Genomic DNA, 13,811 nt, shown 5'->3' with positions numbered 1-13,811 from the left:
ACACCGACTGGCATACAGATCAGTACTTGCAAAGAATTTATAATTCTTGAAATTTTACGCATTTTGTTTAATTTTTGTATTTCAAAAGGAATTTCGTATGATAAGCGGTCACAATGTTACTTAACGATGAATAAAGTAGACATAGTTTTTTAAGTTTTTATCCACAAATAAAAGTGTTAAAATTATGGCATATTATTGGTATTGTTATCCATTGGGCACATGCAGTCAATTGCACATGGCGTTTCAGTGTAGGCCATAAAGCACATTTTTTGGTCTTTTCTGACCAGAAGACCCTCCATAACGTTGGTGTCCTGTGATCTGAACAAATCTCTGAGGCTGTCAAAGAACAACTGAATTAATATTAAGACTATATTACACAAAGTACTATTTTTACTAAAGACAGTTGGCCACACTGGATTTCAAGTGTTGAGTTATCAGAAAAAAATTGGGGTAAAATCTTATATATACTCCAATCTTTCCTGGGTTTCATTAGGTAGAATATTAGTAACAATTGCTTTCTACTATGTCATTAAAATGCTTTGAAGACTCTAAACCAAGATGTTTGCTGTCTCTATGTCCCACTTTGCAACAAAATAAAATATTTAATGTTTTTAGATAAATGCTTAATTGTGGATAGTAACTAGGTATCTATACTTGGGTAAATTAATTTGAGAATATTTTTAAAAAGAATATTCTTCTAGCAGGAATTTTACAGTTGCATACTATTTACTTTTGCTCTTAGTTGAGTACATTTTCTTGCTCGAGTTACTTAACAGAATGACAAACAAGAACGTTGTAAACCAGAATGCATCAGACACATAAGCACATCTGGTAAAACTTTTGGGTTGTAAACAAGCTTCATTGTTCTGATGTTATTTTCTGTCTGTTGAGACTGTTGGAGGTGAAATAAGCATACTGCTAACAGTTTATTTATTCTACACATGCTTACGTTAACTGTTGTCAAATGTTTTATTTTGTGAAAAACTGAGATTTGTTTCTTCTTTCTTCTTAAATCTGACCAGAACAGTACTCGGTACACAAGTTGAATTTTTACTGAACACATTTTAGTCCTACTTGGGTAATTGTTTGAATGATTACTTTCTACTTTTACTTGAGTAAAAATATGTTGCTGAAATAGTACTACTCTTATCTGAGTATGTTTTTAGCAACTTTACCTATTTAAAAAATGTATCATCTTTTTTTTTTTACATATAACATCTTGAATTATTAACTGAGCCTGGTTTAAAAAAAACTAGTGTTGCGGAATTGTGTTGGAATATTGTTTTTCTCACATAAAAGTTGGCTTCACAGAGTTTACATCCCTTGTCACAAACTGAAACAGTCACCACTATTTTCTCCTTCCTTTGCTTTTTTCAGGCCTCTCGAGGCCACAGAGGAGCTTTATCTGATCTGTCACAGTGACAGATCTCAAACTGGAAATGTGGCACTGAGTGCCACAAAGAAAGGTCACCATATTGCTCCCTTTGAGGAAAATGTCACTGTCAAAGTGAATCAGATATAAAAACAAAGAGAAAGCAGCAGCCTATGCTTTCATTCATTTGACCTTATCACTGATTGTTGTTCACGTTTTCCCGATTTGGTCTTTTGTTGGTTTTGAGCATAGCTGCACTACTGTGGAGCTTGAATTAAAGTCTTCTAAAATAAAGCTATTAATAAGGCATTTTTGTGGATCCACTTTTATGTTTTGAAAATTAAATATTACTGTTACCCCAAAGGTTTGGGTTCCTGTTTGGACCATTATTCATACATTGGTACATCTGTATCTATGTGTTTAATCTCCAACATCTGCTATTAAACTTATGTGAAAACAAACACAACTCCTTTCAATTAAAGAGAAAATTAAATGAACTCATACTGTATGTTTAGTCCTCTCTATTAGTTGGCATAAAAAGATTTGTTTTCGCCAGAGTTTATATGCACAAAATGGAAATAAACTTAAATTCTAGGAGCTTCTATGCACCACAAATCAAGAACAAACTTCCAGAAAACTGTTAAACTGCTGAAATGCTGAATTCCTTTACATTTAGACTAAAACTCCGCCTGTTCAGCGTTGCTTTTGAACCATAATAAATCAAACAATGACCAACATATTTGACGATGGTACTTGACAAAATGTATAATGTTTTCTGGTTTTCTCAGTTGTTGACTGTGTGGTGTCTTTTATGACTTTGTATTTTTGTGTTTTTATCACCTAAAGACTGAACTGCCTTGTTGCTGAAATGCACTTTAAAATTAATTTTTAAATTCTCTAAAATTTATTATCATTTATAGTTGTATGACTACTAAACTACTTAAGTAAATAAGATCTAGTATGTGTCTTTAGTTATTATTTGACTATTATAGAAGAGATTAGAAAAGAAAAGATTAGAACAGATTAGCAGCATTTACCATATTTGGCCACAAGATGGCAGTCATATCTTAACTATGATTTCATCGTTTACATTCTCCGTTATAACTTTTTCCGGGCGCTTTGGTGCATTTCTCACATCAGTCTTAACTTTTGCACAACAGCTAGAGCATTTCTCAAACCAATTAAAGTCCAAAACCTGATTGCTAATTGGCAAAAGCATGTAGTCTGCTCAGTCCATTCCTCACTAACAATTCATGTTGATGACAACATTAATGTCAGCAAAATAGAAATCCTGGCATCATGTTTATGAACAAAATGAGCAAATTGCTTGAACATGTTTTTTGACATTATACTCTGTATTTTCCAGGGCAATATAATCAGATTTTGGTGACACTACCTGAAAATGTTCAGCTCTAGATACAATTTACACAGCTATTGCAAAACGGACATTTTTGACTCAACCATTAAAACGAGGACTTTAATGGTTGAGTCAGCGTTCATAAGCATTGTTGGACGTTTGATGGAAATGACAAAAGCAAATGAGAATCTCCAAAAGCAGTAGAGAAATGTGTGGAAACATTTGATGGATGTGCAAACACATTTGCAGTTTCTTAGAATGATTGAGAAACAGTTAATGTGATGTGCACAAGTAACTAAAGTTGAACTAAGTTATGATAATTGTACTTGGAGAAATGCACCAAGGTGCCGGGAACCCCACCCCCCCTAATATCCTCATTTCAATCCTGAACCTTCCAATCCTGCAAAGTTCAGGATTGTTACTTTGCAAAACAAAAACCTTGGATAAAATTACTGTGGATTAGTAGTGCAATTAGATCTGTAGTCAGTGTAATTTTAACTCTTCTGGGATGATAAAACTTGGATTGACTGGGGTTATTATGGGATTTACATAGTATTAACCAATGATTAAAATAAATCCACCGATCCTGAGAGAAACAATGTGGAGTTCAGGTAAATTTGGAATAAACTAATACATTTTCTTTTTTGGATTTTTTAAATACTTATTTTCATCACTCACTAATAGCACAGCAAAATGTGAAAGTTTTTCCACATAAAGCTAATATAATTTCTCTATCTAAAATTAAATCCTCATTTTTGGGAATATCATAAAATACAAGAAAAACAATATCAATATGAACAGCTTAGCCACATAGTTTTTAAGTGCTTATACACTTCCTAAGGTTAATCCTTGACTGTAACTGTCACTGACAAGGTGATGCCATCTGGACGAAAACAAACAAAAAAACGTTGCCGCAGTCACCAGCAGACATGCTGAGCTGGCAGTTCTAGCCATTTAACCTGAAGGAAAGCAGAAAGCTGAGCATGTTGGAGACTAACCTGGAATATATACTGTGTTTCAGAACATATTAAGCCAAGTCAGCAAAGGCAGAGGGACTAACTATGTATAATGGGGCATGTGAAGGAGCTTCTGTGTCTTCAGCGTTGGAAAAGCAGAATTTCTTCATACAAGAACACACTGTAGATCTATGTATCAACAGGATTTTGCTCAGTGTGTTTTAATTTAGATTATTGAGAAATAATCTCTAGAAGGCAATATTTCCTGTCAAATATCATGTTGGAGAAATTCAAATGAGATACAGAGATTACCTTGCTTATGCTTCATAGAAATGTACAGTCTGGACACTGACTAATAAAATTAATCGTGCCATTTTGACAGTATACATTTGCAACTGCACTGTATTTTATCAGGATTTTATATGATAAACCTTCATGGTGTAAGGAAGATGATTTAGAAAAATCTGAAAAGTGTGGTGTGTATTTGTTCTGACTCTTCCAGATTCAACTTCTGCCACAGTTACAGCTGTCATCATATGTCTCTATCATCAGTTTTCAAGTCTGGATAATAATTTGTGGCTAGATGTAGATTTGAACTTTGAATTGATGATTGTGACAAATAAGTACTATTTGATATATCATAATCCTTTTCTTGCAGGATTTTCACTGTATTTAGCTGCAGTTCATTTCGAAGAAAAGTATTCCCACATTATGATGATGCTACCACTATGTGTCAATATGACAATATAAAAACTAATACTATATACTTATGGTATTAGTTTTCTGACACACATAGCAGTTTGTGAGGATTCCAAAAGTTTAAATTTGGTCTAATCTGTTATTTCTGGAAATCAAAGTAACGGTTGCTTAATACATGTGTTTTCCACATTTTTACATGTAAACCCTTTTGTAAGCCATCTGTTATTTTTCTTCTACTTCACAATTATTCTCTACTTTCTGCTACTACATCTATCACATAAAATACAAGTCAAATACCATAACGTTTGTGATTGTGGTGTGACAAAATATGACCAAGTTTAAGAACTTTCATTGTCAAACATTTCATAATAACACGGCTGTTTAGTGCACGCTGTTCTTCCATAGAGAACCAAAACGACGTTATTCTTTTCCTTTTATTTTCCGACAGGAAAAAGAGGCAGAATAAATTCACAAAAATGCTTTTATACTTCTTTTCATCGCAAGGCTTTATTATGTACAGATAAAACAGAGAGAAATCTCTCTTGAGATGTAACCAATTACAGTCAGACAAAGCCATTCCTCAGCAGCAGTTAAAATCCTTTAAATTAAACAGATAAATCAGACCATCAGGGAGATTCGCTTTCATGGAGTGGCAGTACAACTTCATTAAACCCTCCCTACAGAGTGACATGTCTCACATCTGCTTCTCTTTATGACTTTATTTACATCATTTTGTGACTTACATTTCTCTTATTAAAAGAAATCATTCAAGGTATAATTTGCAAAAGCCACGGAAGTGACATACAGCAAATTCAACATCATGCTGTGGTTTTATGATGGTAACAGAAAAAAGATCTTGTATAAAAGACACCAAATGTTTATTGACTGAATAAGTGTTTTCATTTTTAGCTTTTGGTTCCCATGAACACACTTATATACATATATGCATGGTGTGTTGGAGCATCAGAGATCCATTGGCAAACATTGATTTCTTGCTTATCAGCCATCAGTTTCCTGCAAGCAAAAATAATCACAGACTAATAAAATGTCATTCTGACTGGCTGCTTGAGGAGGATGTCCTTGAGGCGTTATGCCAGAGAGGCTGCATGTCGTTTTGGCAGAAAGTAAGCCAAGAGCCCCACAAACTGCCTGACACAAACAAAAACAGAACTACAGTCCTGGGTAAGAATTTTGAGCAGTTTCTTTACACACTTAATTTATTTAAAGGAAGCAGATTTTCTTTACATTTATTAAAGTAGTCTGGAGCAATAGCTGTCCGGACTTCTTGATAATCATAAAAAGTTTCCATTAGACAATGGCAGCTTTTTTTATATATATCTACTCCAGTTTTTGTTAAAACCTTTTAGAGATAAATGTAGGTTTTGGTTTTTACTATGTTTTGTTCTGTTGTCCTGTGACTTCCCTATGAAACTTTCTACAAGTGAAGACAATGAAAACGACTGCCAACATGCAGAGGTTTGGTTATCAGAGCAAGTTCAGACTGTAAGATGCCAAAATACATGTTTTCAAAAATATTGTAACTGGACCTACAGAAGACTCTTACTCATGTTTCTATGAATCAAAAGGAGACTGTACCAATTTAACTTTCGTGGGATGTAAAGTGAGGAAACATTTGCTCTCTAAGAAAAACATGAAGGCAAGGCTGAGGCTTTATCAGGGAGAATATAGACAAAGACCCAAACTTGAAATATGTTAGACACTCTGAAACAGCTGAAAGAAAGGAGTGTGTCAAACCTTTCTCAGACTGATGGCAGAGAAAGAATCAAGTTATTTCAGCTAAAGTATCATCAAAGATATCATAACTTTTCCTCAGTAAGGTGATTCCCACATATGTTGACCTCAACAAGCTTATTTTATCAGATTAAAACCGTCTGTAAACTTCAGAACAATACAACACATATACAATAATATGAATTTGGAGGGAAAATTCACAAGTGGTAGACTGCTGATTATCAGTCTTCACAAATGTTTTAGCTGGCAGAACACATGATTTTGACTCATCCTATCTCGTGTTAGTCCTGCATCGTCATGCTTTTCTGTAGCACCATGTGAACAAATCAGACATGCTCCAGAAATTTAAACTTTTGTCCACTTTCTTTTCCAACATTATTGCACTTGGGCATGTAGACGACTTTATCCTCACTCAGGCAATGGGATATTCCCCTGCAGGTCTACCACAAGATAGCTCTAGATTCTGCACAGTGACGCTTTAAAGTTTAAAAGTAACCATTTTACCAAAAAAGAAAGAAAGAAACTGCTTTGACTGTTTTTTGCAGAGATAAATTGTTTTCCTATTTTTTTCAAAGACAGGAAAACAAGTCTGTATCCTGCTAACTGACAGAAATATTTAAAGTCTATCTCAAAAGAATAATGCCTCTGAGTTTTAAATGCATGCCATTTAAAAATGGCATGCATTCTTCATGCACAGAACTGTCCTATAATGTTGTGAGCTACACTTGAAACACTTGAGTGAGTATTCAGAATGTGCAACACACTTCCTCCTCTTTTTACCCGATGCTGATGTAAGTGCTTCCATACCAGCAGGTGCATATACATGTACGCCTTCCCATTAGCTGACAAAATATTCATTCAACACATGCTCTGCAACGACTCAATGAATCATTCAGACAAGATGGAGCGAGATTAAGCAAAACGGTGCAACATGAGGTATTTCATGAGAAAGTGCAATCAGGAAGAAAAAAAAAACGTGACAAATTGCATTAACATAATAGCAGCAGATATCTGAGCTGACATTTAGCATACATTTAATTTTATATGCATGAGCTGTGAGTGAGCATGAGATAAGACACATAAAAGCACAAAGGCCACTAAAGCCTTTTGAAGCAGATAAAAACAAGCTTTGAGGGGCCGGAAACTATCAGGCACAAAGAAGTGACAGAAATGTTTTATTTTCTTCAACCATCTTCTCTCAGGCTTTGTCTTTGAGTTCTGGCTCTCTGCTTCCATCAGAGCGATCTCGGTGCCCACAGCACAGACGCCGTCAGCTCTACAAATATGTAAGAAGCAGCCAGTGTGACAGGGGAGGGGCATGACAACTGAATACTGATCATCTCATTCCCAGTCAGGCCACATACCACCAACATTTACCCAACTCATCACATTCATTGTTTATCAAATACCTATCAACTCTGCCAAAAAGAACGAGCTTACCACTCTTGTACCATTTAATTGTTTGTTTTTTTTCTTTTTCACAACAAATACAACGCTTGACAAAAGTTACAGGTAGAGAATAGATCTGTGCATTTCTTGGCAACTGGATGTTCTCACCAAAAGTGTTTATATTATTTTAATTTTAAAATCCAAAATACAACAAAATGAAGCAAATTTTTATTATTTAGTGATCAAAAACAGGTAAACATTTAATTTTGGTTTAATTTTTCTTATATGTGTAGATGTTAAAAACAAATATGCCAAAAAAATAAATAAATAAATAAATAATAGGCAGATTTTTTGCTCCATTTTTCTGGCCATCAATGAATGTACACTGTGGCTATTGGAGGTTTCTTCTGTATCCCTCAAAAGTAGTCCAATTTCTTATTAACCACAAAATAAACAGATGGACCAGAAGAAAAATGCTAATCTAAAATGTTGATAAGTTGGGATGACGATAAGTGCTTTAAAAAAATGTCAGTTTTACTAAATTGTGAGTAAAACACCCCTACCATCTTTACTGGTAGGGCTGTTTTTTTGTTTGTTTTGTTTTGTTTATGAACCTGAATGATTCAATAAGAATCATTCCTGCATTCATAGTGAACATCAAATTACAAAAACATGCATGGACCAGACAGAAGTTATTCTGTTAGTAAGATACCACATACTGTGCATTAGAAAACTGTTTGAAAATAACAGCAAAAAAATTGGCATACACATTTTTGAATAATTTGGTACATGCAAACAATATTGTCTTTAAAAAAACATTAGACCCAAAACAGTACATCTTTTGTCTGAATTGTTTAGTTTGCCTTTTCTGCAAGTAGATGAAAATGGGCAATATTTTGAGTGACAGAACTTGGATCAGATCCCTGAAAGAGCCTTTTTATGCCTTTTATGATGTGACTCTCACTAAAGTCACATCAAAAAAGTATAAGAAAGAAATGTCAGAAATATGTCAATTTTGGAGTTAGGATTTCCAAATTCAAAAAGATCCAGTACCAAAATACTGGTGGTCAGAAAATTATTCAAGAAAGACATGTTGACTTCAGTGACTCAGAAGAGATTTTTATTAAATCAGCCAGAGCTTATTAAAGTGCAAAATTTATATTCTGAAACTCTCTGCAGTTCTAAATATACTGTGTTTCTGAGACACGCAACCATCTGTTATTTAATTAAAGGGCCCAGTATGGTCAAACAGTCGAAGTCCGGTCACGTGGTTGACATCTGTGAAGGTGGGACATCCGTTTTTGCAGAGACCATTCAAGATCCACAAGATACACTGAAATGAGCTCCTGTGATACCCCTCCCGCTGCATCAGCTACACGTCCTGGTGTTTTGTCGTATGTCTGGTTAAAAACAGTAAAGTAAACAGAAGCGGAGGAAATAATCATTGATGAGTTAAAACATTTCATTTTATTGTCCATATTGTCAAAAGCTAAAGAAGAACAGAAGGCATCGCTGGGATGTTCGCCGGCTGCGATGGACCAGAAAACTGAGCAGGGGGAGTTTAGTGTTTTGGTCACTAAACTCCGCCTGGAATATGTTTTGGTACATGCAGTACTTTCTCACCGTCTCTGACAATTGCTTCTCTCAACTATCCATTCTGCTCTCTGACTTAAAAACCTGCTTTAGGATGGTTAGTATTTGGAACTGTTTTCTGCATAAACAAACACAACCATAAAATTCTGACCAATCACACAATAGTTAGGGGGTGAAAGATTTGTCAGGGCGGTTGTGGCAAATAATGGACGACATGAGGCTGAGGACAAAATGACGCTGCATTGAGAACAGAATTCAGCACGTCAACCTGACCATGCACGGCCTTTAAGACTTTCAGATAAAATAGGATTTCTGTTATCAATAAAAATCAAATAAAAATCAAGATTTTTATTTGCTGCCAAAATGAGAAGTCATATAAGAATAGGCATTTGCTCATATCTGATCAGTGGGCACCTAGTCTAGACTGCTGCTTGTGAAAGGCATGAATTTTCTCAAAAACTCGGTAGCTTTTACTTTATGGTCCCCTATCAGTGTTGGTTCAATATGTTTTGTATCCAGAAAAACATAACCAAAGCTACACAGTTGCAAAATAGCAAGGGATTGAATGACCAACAAGCAGCACTACATATCATCACAGTGCTACATAAGCAGCACTACATATTAAGTGGGATTGTATCCCACTTAACTAGCTCACTAATCGCAATCTTCCTCCTTTAAATGTGCGTGTGCAGCAGTTTGCTGCAGATCTAGGCTTATGCTAGCATGTTTACCCTGCTTTGATATCACTCATACAATTTCAATGCAGATTCTATTAATCATGAGGCAAAAAAAGGACAACTGGACTGAAAAAGTTATATTTTTTCATTAACTGTCATTTTTCTTTGAGGGTCATGAAATTAAAAGAATAGTTCTCCAAGGTTTTGTTTTTTTTCTGCCCCGACAGCTGAGCACACATGTAGGTCAGGACCAGAGAAACAGGAAGCTGCAGTGGCCCGTATATTCTGTCATTCACTCTGAAAGTCATTGTGGGGGGCAAAACCGACCTAGATTAGTAGGGAAAACTCAAATTCGTTTAGAACAAAACAATGTGTATAGCATTAAAGCTTTGCAAGCCGTGCACATATAAAGGAGAGCATAAATTTAAAAAGAAACTTCTGAAAATTGCTGCTGGAGGCTCACTTAGGGCTGATAAAATCATAGGCAGAATTTACTAGTTGAGTTCAGTCACAATCTCTGATACCTCTCAATTGAAAATGCCCTGATTGGGACATCTCTGATTTCTGTCATTTGTATTGTTGAAAATATTCCAATTTCCTTGAGTGTTCTAAATTATAACAAATACTGTTAATTTTTTTATGGGCAACATAAAATAAAGTGAAACAAGAGAAAGCCACACACAGACCCAACTTGAGCTGCAATTTTCCTCCCCCCTTTCTATCTACCAGCTTATTGTTAAATTTCAATTGTTGGTCGACTCACCAGTTGTTTGGACAAATCTGGGCAGTGAAGATCAGATTCAAGAAATGCTCTGCTGCTCTCTGATAAATTCACATATTCCACTTTGTGTTTGTAACGCATTAAAAACTCATGCTCAAGGCATCTCCATCTATTTATGATGTCTGGAACTCTTACTCAAAAATATAAAGTCACTGGAGTGAAAACAGTTCGAACACCAATAATAACTTCAAACATATTCATAACCTTTTTGTGGATATTAAAATCAATGCAGTCAGGATTTTCTTTTTGTTTACTCTATCATTTTGCAAAGTAAAACTAAGGCAGTAGTTAAATGAGACAATTTATGAACAGCTTTTATAAATTTAAGACACTAAAGGCTCTCAGAGACAAAAAGAATGCATTTTCTTTCTAAAAGAAACAAAGCTCCCATACCAAACAAAACAGATAAATGCATAAGACAGAACAATGGTGAAGAACAAAGAGACTCTTAAGATGTACAAGAGAGTCTGTTGCAGCTCTCTGTTAGATGAAGCCTCACCAACGTGCCACTTGGCTTGTATAGTCCTCAGTGGTGGTGGGCAGGTCGTTTTCAGTTTCCTTCTCAAATACGTCTCCATCTCCCTTCCCGCTTCCTTTGTGTTTGGACGGCCATGGTCTGCCCTGGTCCCTTTGCTCCCTCAACCAGCGTCTCTCCTCGCGCCTCTTCAATCGCACCTCTTGGTGCTCCCTCTGCCGGGTGTACTGGAACCGTTGGAGGAACAGGTCCTTTGCATACTCGTACAGCTGAACATCCAGGAAGTTGAGCTCCTCGATGCGCCTGCGCACGGCCTCACTCAGGTCCACGTTGGCCGCCCGCGTGCTGTTGATCTGCGTGAAGGCGGAGATGAAGCGCAGGCTGAACGTCCGCTCAAACAGGTATTGCGTCTTGCGCTGGAACTCAGTCAGACCGTAGAAAGCCATGTTCTTCAGGTTGCTCATGGCGCTGCTCAAAAGGATGTGGTTGCGCTGGCTCTCGTTCATTGAGGACATGTTGTAGCAGCCCACCAGGCTCAGGTCAGCCAGCATGCGGACTTGGCGGTTGTTGGCCAGGTTTGACTGACAGTTCATGAAGTCTTTCAGGGTGACACCGGACCAGTCGTCACCGCTGTAGCAGGTGGGCAGCTCGTCCTGGGTGGGTGAGCGTCCATCGCACATATGGAGAGCCGTCTTCCATGTAGCTCCTCTCTGGACATGTTTCCACTCACTCAGGTAGCGGGATACTGGGTCTCGCAGCATGGTGATGTAGTAGAAGTTCCTGCAGCCAAAACAAACACAGTTAGAGGGCTGTGAGTGCATCACCATCACAGAGAGCTGCCCTGCATTGTGCTGACAGATGGTGAGTTTTGTCTCTGTATGAAACTTCAAGGTTGAATGCTAATTGGAAAACTCAAACTCTCACTAATTAGATGATTATAGCTGGAGTCTACATGTTGCCCTTGGAAATTGACCCGAGCATTGAATTCACAAAAAGTGAGCAAGAACTGTTTTCATTCCACACATTGCTCCAACCTGCCAACACAGGAAATAATTGCATATCAAGGCATAGTTGTAATTCACAACCATAGAGGAAAGTAAGAAAAACTGCCCCGACTATTTCCAAAACATCGTTAAAATTTAATGAGGTCTGAGCTTTTGTGCCACAAATCCGTAACACGCTTAGCTGACAGACAGCAGCAAAGTCACAGTAAAAGTGACTTGTCTATTTACAAAGTTAAACTACGAAATATGGCCGACAATCAAGTTTAAAGTCATTAAGATAATAGAACCTGAGATTACGTTTTTAATAGCTAAGGATTTAATATTTCAATCCTCATCTAAAAAGTTTCTTCAGTTCAGACTCTTTACTATCCCCGGCATTCAGGTGACCACAATAACTCACATGATGGCTGAGTAGGTAAACAACTCACAGGTCACAACAAATCTAAAGACCGATGGCCCCGTCAACTTACATGTACTCGACCTCAAAGCGCTCAACTCCCCATCAGGAAGAACACAGTAAGCTTTTCAAAGATGAGGTCAGATGTCATAAAATCTGGGTGGAAAAACTGTCATCTACTCAGCCACTTCAGTTTCCCTGAAGACAATAATTCCAAATCAAAATTTACTAAAAATATTGTCAATAGGAAATTTAAAAAATGAAGTTTTGTGATGTTTTTACATTATTTGTTAGATTCGTATTGCACATTAAGTATGTACACATTTGGACAGATCCAGGAAGAAGATGTTTCCAGGAGTTTCTACATGCAACAAAAGTATAAATTACCTTATGGAAGCACAAAGACTATGAAAATAACTTCTAGATAAACCTTCTCCTGACAACCAGTTTAGTTCAAACTTTGTCAGCAACTCAAAACAATACAATTTACAATAGTCTGCTAACTGCTGTAGTTGCCATATGGAGAAAACAGCCAGTTTAAGTCAGTCTTTGCTTGAATATGTAATATTGTAGAGTGAGTACTCACATACAAACATACTGTACTGCCAGCTCTATTGCTACTATAAATAATTAACAGGAGGAATACTAATAAAGAAAACTACAGTTGTCAAAATAAACAACTGAATAGTCACTATGGGCAATTGATATTAGCCAAAAAATGCTAAGCACATTTTCTTTTTACAGAAACCTTTAATTTCTGTAAAAAGAACTAGCAGTGATTTTATAAGACTGTCGGCTTATGAAAAAGAAAATGTTTTTTGCTACTATTTATTGTTTGTTAAGTGTGTTTTCTGTTTGACTACCTCAAGGAGACCGAACAAATGTTTGCTTTATTTTTTTTTGTGGTTTATTCTACATTTGTGTCTGCAATGTTTTCCTTTTCTCTGGAATGTTGTTTTATTGGCTGTTGTTTTAGGCTTAAAGGTGACAAATTATGGATTTTATTTTATTTTTTGATCTATATAAACTCTATTATATGAGGAAGAGCAATTTGTTTTCCAGACCAGAAGTGCAAAAGAACAAAAATTATATTCAAAATATGCAAAAATCATTTTGGTGCTCCAAGACGAGATCTTACACCATCAATGTCTCTCACACAGAAACTGTGAAGTCCTCTGTAAGGCACATTCTGTCAGAAAACAAAGGCTGGACAGGTGAAGGCCACATGAAGTCCTCCCAAGATGATGTCTTGTGTGTGTGTGTGTCCGGTGAATGTTTAATGATGAAGCCCTGAAGAGCAGTGCAAGTTGCTAAAGTGCAGGGCTATGCTGAGATTTCACTCTGACTCTAAAGTTAGAG

General features: G+C 36.4%; 1 protein-coding gene across 2 annotated transcripts in view; it reads right to left on the bottom strand.

The window, feature by feature from the left end:
* Window positions 1-4,810: 4,810 nt before the first annotated feature.
* The window catches only part of hs6st3b (heparan sulfate 6-O-sulfotransferase 3b), a 77,607-nt gene continuing 68,606 nt past the window's right edge, over window positions 4,811-13,811 (bottom strand). The window contains exons 2-3 of one of the 2 annotated variants that reach the window (XM_032568557.1): window positions 11,076-11,831; window positions 4,811-8,925 (exon numbers count right to left, since the gene is read on the bottom strand). In XM_032568557.1, the coding sequence (XP_032424448.1) occupies window position 8,925; window positions 11,076-11,831 (757 nt within the window). In that variant the 3' untranslated portion in view covers window positions 4,811-8,924. Of the gene's footprint in view, window positions 11,832-13,811 lie in introns of both variants that reach the window. The other variant, XM_032568556.1, reaches the window with a different exon arrangement.

The sequence above is a fragment of the Xiphophorus hellerii genome, chromosome 7, assembly GCF_003331165.1.
Source record: "Xiphophorus hellerii strain 12219 chromosome 7, Xiphophorus_hellerii-4.1, whole genome shotgun sequence".
NCBI classification, from domain to species: domain Eukaryota; kingdom Metazoa; phylum Chordata; class Actinopteri; order Cyprinodontiformes; family Poeciliidae; genus Xiphophorus; species Xiphophorus hellerii.
Note: the sequence above shows the minus strand (reverse complement) of the source record. Positions and strands in the feature narration are given on the sequence as shown.